This window comes from Enoplosus armatus, chromosome 4, assembly GCF_043641665.1.
Source record: "Enoplosus armatus isolate fEnoArm2 chromosome 4, fEnoArm2.hap1, whole genome shotgun sequence".
NCBI classification, from domain to species: Eukaryota; Metazoa; Chordata; class Actinopteri; order Centrarchiformes; family Enoplosidae; genus Enoplosus; species Enoplosus armatus.
In genome coordinates this window covers 592,728-604,938 of record NC_092183.1, presented here as the reverse complement: position 1 = coordinate 604,938, position 12,211 = coordinate 592,728, and the positions used below count along the sequence as shown (strand labels likewise).

The following is a 12,211-nucleotide window of genomic DNA, read 5'->3' as shown; positions in this document are numbered from 1 at the left end:
GTTTCTTTACCTTCTGTTTTTATTTTTCAACTTTGTTACTACTCCCCAGCTGACCCTCCACGTCCTGATGTCCTCATCTGGTGTCATGCCCCCCCTGGTGGCCATGTTGGAGGTCCTTGGTTCGTTGTGTTTTCTCAGTAACATTCATTCTGTTTCTGACCGAAAGGCAGAAGTATTCAGATCCAAAAGTACAAGTACTACACAGTAAAAATACACCACAACAAGTAAAAGTCCTGCAGGCTGTTTGAGCATGTGGGAGTTACACTGAGTTTACTCAGAGCTTTTGCTAAAGTACAGTTAGTAATAACACACTATAAATATAGTCTTGCACTCAAAATCTTACTTCAATAAAACAAACAAAATGTAGTTAAACGATTAAAAGTTCTCAGTACTCATTGTGCAAAGACAATGGCTTGTTTGATGGTGTTTTATTTTATATATTATATATATGAGCATTGTACTGGCCATCACCCCCCCCCCCCCCCCCCCGACCCTCCCCGTGTGTCTTCACCGGTCACTGGTTGGTTAAACTCTGCTCTGCTATTTCTGTTATGGTTGATTCATTAACATGGTGGAGGTGCAGCTGACCTGAACTACTTTAATCCAGAGGTTTGTGGAGAGAGAGTGGAGGGAGGCAGAGATACTGTGTGAGGTGAAAGGGACAGGTGCATGCAGGTGTTATTAAAACAACAGGACCTTGTTGGAGTTTTGCTGCTCACCAACACAGTCAGCAGGAGCTGCAGTTCCTTTCAAACATCAAAAATCACATTTCTTCTCAGAGCCGTAACTCAGTCAGATGTGAACTCACAGACATGAGACACATGTTGAATCATTCAGTGTGACTAGTGTCCACTTCAGAGGACATCATCATCTCTGATGTCCATCAGGAGAAACCTCCAGAAGTCCACTCAGACATCAGAGAGGAAAGACGCTGCAGAACCTGCCTGAGAACAGCTGATTCAGCTGCTTTAATGGAGACAGTGTGACTACATGTGAACAAATCCAGACTAAAGCCATCTGGACTTGGTTGGTTTTGTCCTGAAGGTGGTGACATTGCTCAGATCTCCAGTGGAGAAACAAAAGGTCTGAGTGCAGAGTTCAGATTCATTTATTACACAAGAGAAGAAGAGCACACAGAACAAACTGTGGTGTGTGTTCATTGTTCTGTTTTAAGTCCTCACTGATGTCTTAGTTTCCTGTCATCCTCATTCTCTTCCTGCCGATCATAATCCAGCATACATTTATAAATAATTACAGCAGTTTGTAATCATCAGTGTTCAAAATCAGTTTGAGAAAAATTAATAATTAATGTGTGAACAGAGCCTAAATCCTCCCCCTCTCTTCACTCTTCATCCCTCCGTCCTCCTCCTCTTCCCTCCTCACTGACGGCAGGCTGCTGTAGGTTTTGGTCCAGTAGGCCACGTAGTCTGATCTCAGGTCGTAGCTGCAGAGACAACACAGACGGATCACAGTCAGACTGAAATGTCTCTGTCCTCCGACAGAAACCAGCATCTGTCTTCTGTTCATCGTCTCCTTGTAGAAGACAAGAAGAGAGGCTGGACTTCAGAGTCCCGTCAGCTGCAGAGGGACGCTGGTAATACATGAGGACACTAGGACAAGGACAAATAACGCAGTACGCAGAACGCATTACGCAGTACGCAGAACGCAGTACACAGTACACAATACGCAGTACACAGAACGCAGTACACAATACACAATACACAGAACACAGTACACAATACGCAGAACGCAGAACGCAGTACACAATACACAGAACACAGTACGCAGAACGCAGTACATAATACGCAGTACGCAGAACACAGTACACAATACGCAGAACGCAGTACACAATACACAGAACACAGTACGCAGAACACAGTACGCAGAACACAGTACGCAGAACGCAGGACACAATACACAGAACACAGTACGCAGAACACAGTACACAATACGCAGTACACAATACACAATATACAATACACAGAACGCAGTACGCAGTACACAATACGCAGTACACAGTACACATAACATAGTACGCAGTACACAGTAGACAGTACACAAAACACAGTATGCAGTACACAGTACACAATACGCAGTACGCAATACACAATACGCAGTACACAGTACGCAGTACACAGTATGCAGTATGGAGTACGCAGTCCACAGTATACAGTAGGCAGTACACACAGTAGAACAAAGCAGAACACAACAGAACACATTAGAACACAGCTGAACACAGTAGAACACATTAGAACACAGCAGAACACAGCAGAACACAGCTGAACACAGTAGAACACAGCAGAACACAGTGGAACACAGTGGAACACATTAGAACACAGCAGAACACAGCAGAACACAGCTGAACACAGTAGAACACAGCAGAACACAGTGGAACACAGTGGAACACAGCGGAACACAGCGGAACACATTAGAACACAGCGGAACACAGCGGAACACAGTGGAACACATTAGAACACAGCGGAACACAGCAGAACACAGTGGAACACATTAGAACACAGCAGAACACAGCAGAACACAGCTGAACACAGTAGAACACAGCAGAACACAGTGGAACACAGTGGAACACAGCGGAACACAGCGGAACACATTAGAACACAGCGGAACACAGCGGAACACAGTGGAACACATTAGAACACAGCGGAACACAGCAGAACACAGTGGAACACATTAGAACACAGCAGAACACAGTGGAACACAGTGGAACACAGCGGAACACAGCGGAACACATTAGAACACAGCCGAACACAGCTGAACACAGTGGAACACAGCAGAACACAGCGGAACATAGTAGAACACAACAGAACACAGCAGAATACAGCAGAACACAGCGGAACACAGCGGAACACAGCGGAATACAGCGGAACACAGCAGAACACAGTAGAACACAGCAGAACACAGCAGAACACAACAGAACACATTAGAACACATTAGAACACAACAGAATACAGCGGAACACAGCGGAACACAGCGGAACACAGCAGAACACAGCAGAACACAGGAGAACACAGCAGAACACAGCGGAACACAGCAGAACACATTAGAACACAGCGGAACACAGCGGAACACAGCAGAACACAGTAGAACACAGCAGAACACATTAGAACACAGCAGAACAGTAGAACACAGCAGAACACAGCAGAACACATTAGAACACTGCAGAACACAGCAGAACACAGCTGAACACAGTAGAATACAGCGGAACACAGCAGAACACAGTGGAACACATTAGAACACAGCAGAACACAGTGGAACACAGCGGAACACATTGGAACACAGCGGAACACAGTAGAATACAGCGGAACATAGTAGAACACAACAGAACACAGCGGAACACAGCAGAATACAGCAGAACACAGGAGAACACAGCAGAACACAGCAGAACACAGCGGAACACATTAGAACACAGCAGAACACAGCAGAACACATTAGAACACAGCAGAACAGCATGGTGGCCCCGTCATGTTGATGCATGGCAGCTCGTCGCCGTCGGTGAGTGAACGGGTGAATGAGACTTAGCTGTAATGCGCTTTGGGAACCGTGAAGGTTGAAAAGTGCTATATAAGTGAGACCATTTACCATTTGGAACACAGCAGAACACAGTAGAGTGCAGTGTAGTACCTGACGGAGGACTTGCTGATCTTGTGGTTGATGGTCAGGTAGGGTTGGTGGTGTTTGGTGAAGGGGGGCCAGGGAACTGGGACTCTGCTGTCACCTTGATTGGGATCACTGGACAGGAGGAGAGTGAGAGTTTGAAAAAGGTCAGACCAGTTCACACCATTTCAGATCTGTTTTTATCAGTCCAGGACAGTTTAAACCATTTTGGACCAGTGCAAACCAGTTTAAAGCAGTTCAGATAACTTCTAAATGGTTCAAGCCAGTTGACACCAGTTCTCAGCTGTTTAAAGAAGTTCAAACCATTCTTAACCACTGCACAGGTGTTCAGACCAGTTCAAATCAGTTTTAACCAGTTCAGACTAGTTTAAACTAAGTTCATATTAGCTCAGACCAGCTACAGTGGACCAGTGAAGACCAGTATTTACTGGTCTGGTCTGAGAGAAACCACCTGGTTGGGCAGACCTAGTTGTACTCAGGTGTGTTGACCTTTGTGTGTGGACCTGTGTGTTTGCAGTGCATGCTGGGAGTTTACCCGGTCCTGGCAAAGTTGGTCCAGTATGCGATCATGTACCCGGACAGGTCTCGGTGTCGGGGGAAGTAGACCAGTGGGGTGGAGAAGGGTTTACCAAACAGGTACTGCAGGTCCTCGGCGTGCTCTGCCTCCACCCAGCGAGGGAATCCTGGGATGCGAGTCTTCATGTTGAACAGGTAGGAGTAGGTACGGGCTCCACTGAGGGACAAACAACAGAAAACACACAGGAGGTACTTTTGGATGATGTTTACATATGAACTCCATTTTTATTCAGGATGTCATCGGTATCCTCAGACAGCAGCGCAACAATCTGCTCCATCACTCTAAAATGTCTAATGTCCAACTGATCTGTTGTCAAAAAATCCTCTGTGAGTGTTTTTGTATCATGATGTTCTTTTCCTTCCTGCTAAACACTAAATATTGTAACAACGCATCTCATCGTGGGTCAGCAGCTGACATCTGTATTTGGATTTCAGTTCAGGTTTACATTTCCAGAGCAGCGCGTTGAGGTCTGATGCCTCTCCTTCACGTTGACTGTGCTCTTTGTTGATGACCAACGTTTTTATAAAGAAGAACAAGTTCTTTACAATAGCGATGCGAAACCGCTGTGACAGTTTTAACGAACAGATGCAGCTTTTCGTGCTTTTTGTCGGCTGTCTGTCTGCGGTCCACAGCACCCACTACAGAGTCACAGAGCGGTGAATGTATTGGAGCATATACACCTGAACTGTTGCAGTCAGTGCGCATGCATGGTTTTGGACCATGCTGACCTCTTCAAGCTTTGTGTCTACTTCAGTACGGACACAGACCTCCATGTGGACAGCAAACTCGACATGCTCTACTATGCATACTACATACTGCAATCTGTTGCATACTGCAATCTGTTGCATACTGCTATCTGGTCACAAATTTTCATCACGGTCAAAACGGCCATGAACAGTGGACCCACACGGACCCTCAGCAGCCACAAATTGGCCTAAACAGTCCCTCAAACCACTGTGGTTCTCCAGAGGCCGTGTACCCTAAGCCACAAAAATCTTTCCAGCTTCTCGTCTGGCAGTGAGAGATCTTTACGACTGAAGCCTCCAACATGCTCTGAGACCTGAACCCTGAACATCCTGTGGCTAGCATCGTCTGTGTTACTGTTACTATTTTCCTCATTTTGTGTATTTCTTATGTATTCGTGGACCGTTTTGATCTACAGGTGATAAAACTGCAAAAGCTGCTTGGCAGTAAAGAAGAAATTAAAAAGGCCGTTCTGAGATGACAAACTTTCACCAGCTAAACTACAACAGTGACTTTGAACCTGGTCGTTGTACCAATCAGAGCTGACCTGGAGTTGTTGGCGTGGAGCTGGAGGGCGATCTGAGTGGGAACCAGAAACAGGAAGTCAGTCTCGATGTCGGCCACCGTCTTCTTCACCACGGCCTGCTCCGGAGCCGAACCCCAGTGAGACGAGTAAACGCTGTAGGCAGAGTCGACGGCGGCGTTCCCCTTCTCTTTAGTCAGACCAGCCAGCAGACCCCTCACCTGCTTCCTGAGGAGCCCACAGGAGGAGAAACACGACATGGTTACACCACCAGAACATCTCTACTGAAGAGCTTCTGTCACTATTTCTTCTCCAGGTCACAATATTTTATCTCTTTATCTCAAAATATCAGCCAACTCTTTTCTTGGCCGTGACTACAACATGCCATGTGACGAATTACAAAAAAAAACACGGTCTGAATCCGTCTGCCTGGTCACTGGATTCATTCATTACTTGTTTCATGTCACGACGGCAGACCAGAAGCAGTCAACTCGGTGGAGGGGGCGGATTCAAAGGTCTGGACCCAGGCAAAGTCAATTGTTTTTTTACAAAATAAAAGTCCCTAAAGCTGGCTTGTAGTTCCGGCGTTTCAGTACTCACACAGAGGTGGCATTTTTCTTGTTGATAGAAGGAACGTCGACTCCAGCAAAGATGTGTCCGTCCATGCTGTTGACCCCGGCCAGGTAATCAAACTGAGCCGCGTTGTGAAACAGCTGACTGGGCTCATTGGGGATAAAATCACCATCGACCACCGGAGAGAGTTGAAGGAGATCCATGACCACACCTGCAGGGAGGAGAGAGAGGCTGAGATCGACTTTCCACTTTTATGGAGTCACAAAGCTTTCTGATGAGTGCTTGAAAGCTCTCTGGTTGACATTTTTTATTTTTTTATATGTCGGCAACTCGAGGACATTACTCAGTTCATCGTGTTCTAATGTTAACAATTATGTCAGGGGATAAAGACCATAAAGAGATGCCAACAGCAAGTTAACATGAAGCAGTATGAAGGCGCTATGTGTGAAGGTTCTGTGCTGAGGGTAGACACTGGAACGGTACCACTACGTGTACACTACGACGTCTCATCTTGTGTGTGAAAACAACTTGCTTCCACATCAGCATTTCCAGGTGGTTTTAGAAGAGACTTCTGTCCACAAACAGTTAAAGCTCTTCTTCCTCATCCTCTTTTAACAACTGACAAAACTGCATCACAGCCAACATCTGGTGAGGAGTCAGACACACAGCTGTCTGACAAATACAGGTTATTGCCGAAGACTCTACTACATATTGTACATCGACATTTAAAATGCGTGATGACAGAGAGGGTTAGAGACGAGAGACAGGTCTTCACTTGACTGTGACTGAGCAGCTCAGTTAGTCTGCTGAGTGATCAGTTTCTATCAATTTAAAAACAGCTCTGAGATGTTGTGAGTCTCTTCTGAAAGTTTGCACCTGGTTGTTTGTCCGGGGTCTAAATTCTGCCCTCTAATGGTCAAAAGCTGTTTAATGCAGCTTTAATCACAATCAGAGCAAAGAGCAGTAAAGCGTCATGATCAGTTGGTGCCGATGTGTTTTTGTCTGTTCCAGATGTTCTGACCTTTTCCCAGAATAAGCAGCACGTCGATTTTTCCAGCCATAGTGAGACCGACAGGGTCGCTCATCTTCAGGCACGTTAACATCTCGTCTACGTTGCTTCTCCAACAGCCAACTTTACGAGCAATCTGCAGAAACAAAAAACAACACTTTAATGAAGAAATCAGTTTGATCTGAATTCATATCATCAACAGAGAAGAGGAGCAGATGTTCTGTGGACCTTGTTGGTGAGAGCCATGGGGTTCTTCTGCAGAGCCCAGGGACTGAGGGCCACGCCACACTGAGAGATCGCTCTGCGGAACAACCCTTTACTGTAGGGAGACAGCATCTGAGAGGACAAACAGGCAGACAGACAGACAGGCGGATAAAGAGGGACATTCAGGTGTGCCACTACCCGACTGACAAATATGTGACTTCTTGTAATGTCCTCATAATATTGACTTACAATGAGTATTTTTGTCATTCTAACATTTCATGTGTTCTATTCTTTTCCAGGTGAAAACTGACTTCTGAATGTGCAACATAACTTTGACTCACTACCTAATTTTGACCATAACCTGCACGTGATTGGGAGTGAAGTACAGCAGAGGTCACGTGTCACGACAACAAAAGGTCCTGAACAGGTAGAGACTAACAGTCAGGTAGAGACTGACAGTCAGGTAAAGACTGACACTCAGGTAGAGACTAACAGTCAGGTAGAGACTAACAGTCAGGTAGAGACTGACACTCAGGTAAAGACTGACACTCAGGTAGAGACTGACACTCAGGTAGAGACTAACAGTCAGGTAGAGACTGACAGTCAGGTAGAGACTGACACTCAGGTAAAGACTAAATGTCAGGTAGAGACTAACAGTCAGGTAAAGACTGACACTCAGGTAGAGACTAACAGTCAGGTAGAGACTGACACTCAGGTAGAGACTAACAGTCAGGTAGAGACTAACAGTCAGGTAGAGACTAACAGTCAGGTAGAGACTGACACTCAGGTAAAGACTGACACTCAGGTAGAGACTGACACTCAGGTAGAGACTAACAGTCAGGTAGAGACTGACAGTCAGGTAGAGACTGACACTCAGGTAAAGACTAAATGTCAGGTAGAGACTAACAGTCAGGTAAAGACTGACACTCAGGTAGAGACTAACAGTCAGGTAGAGACTGACACTCAGGTAGAGACTGACACTCAGGTAGAGACTAACACTAGAGTTTGGTTCATCATCTCTGTCTGAACTTCCGGTCAGCAGCAGTGTTTTAACCTCTGACCTGGAAGCTGACACTGGCGGCTCCGGCTGATTGACCAAAGATGGTGATGTTATCAGAGTTTCCTCCGAACGCCTGGATGTTCCTGCGGACCCAGGAGATAGCAGCATGCTGATCCCACAGACCGTAGTTACCTGAGACATAGAAGAACCACCTGTTCACTGTTTCGTGTCTCTGACTGAGGTCCGCTGGACATCAGGAGAGGCGTTTTATATAAAACTGCTTATAAACGTCTGATTCTTCAGACTTAATCAGCCACAGTCTAACCAGCCAAATCTTGAACTCCTTCAGGTTAGCTGAACGTTAGCTGGACATTAGCTGATTGTTGGTTGGACATTAGCTGAACGTTAGCTGAAGTTAGCTGGACATTAGCTGAAAGTTAGCTGAACATTAGCTGAACATTTGCTGAATGTTAGCTGGACATTAGCTGATTGTTGGTTGGACGTTAGCTGAAAGTTAGCTGGACATTAGCTGGAGGTTTGCTGGTTGCTGCTCTTAGTTTAATTTTAAGTGTTAATCATTTGTCATATAAAGTGTCTTTGAGTATCTAGAAAAGCACCCCATGAATAACATGTATTATTATTATTATTATTATTATTATTATTATAATTATCATCAATGATTTTCAGTGGAAAGTACTTCCCCCGAAGCGGCAACTTTTTCAAGGACCGACTGGTCGTATCTGTGGAGCAGCTGAACTAACAGCCACAGTTTGTGTGCTGACACAGTGATAAGACAACGAACACTGCTGCTCTGGTCACATGCATGCTGGGAAATAACCAGCAGGCACCCAAACACACCAAATCAATCCCAGTTAACCCAGTTAACTCCAGAATACTCCGGTCGCTCCGGTCGCTCCCCCTTCAGCTCAAACCCATCATTGCTGTTTGACGTGAAATGCATCACTACTGGTGCACCAGCGCGGGAAACTCTGTATACTGGAATGCAATAATCAAAAAAAAATCAGTGTTGGTGCTTTGGTCAGACCTGGAAGTCGGGCGTCTCCGGTGCTGAGGAAACCCATCGTGCCGACTCTGTAGTTCACCGTGACGACGATGACACCGCCCCTATCGGCCATCTCCTTCCCGTCGTACAGAGAGTCTCCGAGGATCGCCGCGTCGTTGGACGCCCCCAACAGGAACGCTCCGCCGAACAGATACACCATCACTGGGAGGTTGGTGGACACTGATGGAAAGAGAAAGGGCTCGTCTCAACATTACCGACCAGGTTTTAGTTGTTTATCGGCTGAGGGAGTCAGTCAGGGTCCACCAGACGCTGCTGTGATCAAACTGTGTTGAAGTGAATGGGAAAACCTCCAACTTAACAAATACGAGGTGACTGAGGGAAGGTGATAGTCGTGTGACAGACGACATCATCGGCCAGCTGAGCTGCATGTACCGTAAAGTTTGTATTACCTGTAAATTCCCCTTCCTCTTTAAAGTGTGGGAGACACTCATGTTAATGCTCTTCAAGGAAACAAAAGCTGACAGTTAATAATGACAAAAACAGACCAGATCCAGACTGCACTCTGACTCTCAACAGAGTCTTAGTTTGTGATGTGTTCACACTCAAAAAGTGACTTAATCAAACCAAACAGAATTCAGACTACATACTGTCGATTTCTGAGTCTGTTGGAGGACGCTATTCTCCCACAATGCAATGCACAAAGGAAATAGAGTTATGGTAAAATAAATAGTGGTGAAACAGCTCCAGAGTTGTTGAATGAAACATGTAGCTGTCTGTGAAGTTGCAGTGTGATTCAACATCAAACATCACGTGTCACTTCCTGTTAAAACATGACGATCAGCATGAAGTTCACACTGTGTGAGACTCTGTGTGTGTGTGTGTGTGTGTGTGTGTGTGTGTGTGTGTGTGTGTGTTGCCTACATTTTCGTCCCTGTGGAACGAAGATGTTCAGGTACAGACAGTCCTCACTGCCCCGGGTTTTTGTCTGCAGCAGTGTCACCTGCAGGCAGCGATCCCGATATTTAGTCGCCTTGAGGATTCCTGGAAACAACAAACAGTTGAATCTGTTTAATTCTTGTCATTGTTTACATCATTTCATGCTGTAAATAAAGACTGTCCTATAATCAACTGTTGGTTTATGAGTAACTATAACAAATTTATGGTGTGTATCTTTAATGGAATAAATCAGGACTAATTAACATGTTATATTGATCTTTGGAGGTGTTGGCAGCTGGCTAGCTGTTTCCCCCTTCTTCCTGTCTTTATGCTAAGCTAGGCTAACCACATCTTTTTGGGTATCTGTTAAATCATGGCCACAAGCATTTTTAATCAGTGGCTTCTGGCCTGAATCCAAAAGCGAACTGATTCAAATTTCTGAGTTTTTCTACGTAGTTTAACTATCTTCACCCTGCCATCAGCCGCCCGGCAACAGAGTGCGATGCTCTCTGATTGGATGTTAGTTAAAGGGTAAGTTAAATAATACTTCCAGTTTGTTTCAACCTGCAGGAGCCTCGTACAGCTTTCTAAATAAACCTGATTTTTACATGAATCATTTAAACTCTTGTTGAGAAGTTAAACCACTGGAGGTCAGCAGAGACAAGATTTACGGACGAGGTTTAGTTGATCTTTAACTTCGTGATCTCTGGGACTGTTGACTTACCGCTCCATCCAGGATGAGGTTTTGGTTTCTCCCACTTTCCAGGGACGTCAGCAAAAGGGACTCCTTTGAAGACGTCTACTGTGCTGAACAGACCCATTCTGTGACTCTTCCCTTCCACCTGCCCCCCCTCCGTCTGCACCACACCAAGCTACACACACACACACACACGTTTGCACCAGTGAAAACCCTCAGAAACCTAAACCTGATTCTCATATTAACCCTGAAACCAAGTTCTGACCCTTTGAAGAACAAACTGTCGTCACTGTGAAGCTCTGAAAGTGTAACTGATGTTCTTTAACTTCTCATCATCAAACCTCGTGTTCAGATCAAAGCAGCGGTCAATGTGTTGTGTGTATCACAGCCTGATATATCTTACTATTATTACTATTATTATTATTAATAAAACTCATCAGTGAGCCTCACTGTGTTCCTTCATCACCATGAACACACAATAGTTCATCTCGACTCAGTCCCACACACACCAAATACTCACTAGAGCACCACATGTGGATTCATCCGCTGCTGAAAATAGTCCCCAACAAATGCACTATTTCCTGCTGTTAGTTTGATAAAAACTACAGCAAGCAGCTGTTGGAGGAAATGACTGAGCCTTTTAACCCATAAGAACCCAGACCCATTTCCCCTTAAAGGAAAATTATGGGGAATACACCACAGACCAAGTGGACCACATTGAAGACATTTCTGATGTGTTTTTTTTATACTACCTCTTAAGATCTGTGATGGTACATATACGTTACATTGGGCGTTTATGGTAAATTTACTTTAGAATCGTTAAATGGGTTTTACCTTACCTTTAGTATGAAAGTACAGGCTCTTTGAAATTAGTTGCTTCCTTCACTTGTGTTTGCATGTCACACCACCATTTTGAAAAGGTCCCGACCTGCCACAGTCACATGACCGTGACATGACCACCACACCAGGATGTTACATATATGTCTCTTAGGGACTTACTGAGTTGAGATCAAGCACTAAGCTGTATAAGGAAGATTCTGGGGCCTTTGAAGTGTATGTTACACTGGTGTCACCATGGGTTCTTATGGGTTAAACATGAAACTATATATTTGTGAGATTCACGTCTTCAGTAGGAACCAGCTGAGAGCCACAGACAGGAAGTCAGACAGGACTGAGAGTCTGAACATGAGATAACAGAAAAAGAAGAAGAAAGCTGTCGTGAAGTCAAACTCACCTTTGCAGCTGAGGCTGAGTTCAGCCAGACGCCGAACAGAACCACCAACAGCACCAT

The 12,211-nt window shown here is 45.2% G+C and overlaps 1 protein-coding gene across 1 annotated transcript; it reads right to left on the bottom strand.

Moving 5' to 3' along the window:
* Positions 1-1,164: 1,164 nt before the first annotated feature.
* On the bottom strand, positions 1,165-12,211 carry LOC139283665 (bile salt-activated lipase-like). Its single transcript, XM_070903682.1, has 13 exons — positions 12,155-12,211; positions 10,948-11,095; positions 10,209-10,328; positions 9,309-9,506; positions 8,325-8,455; positions 7,288-7,395; positions 7,094-7,195; positions 6,888-6,909; positions 6,078-6,261; positions 5,502-5,705; positions 4,169-4,366; positions 3,640-3,747; positions 1,165-1,444 (listed from the first exon to the last, which is right to left on the bottom strand). Exons 1-13 carry the CDS (start codon positions 12,209-12,211, stop codon positions 1,324-1,326), a joined length of 1,701 nt encoding a protein of 566 aa, XP_070759783.1. The 3' UTR covers positions 1,165-1,323.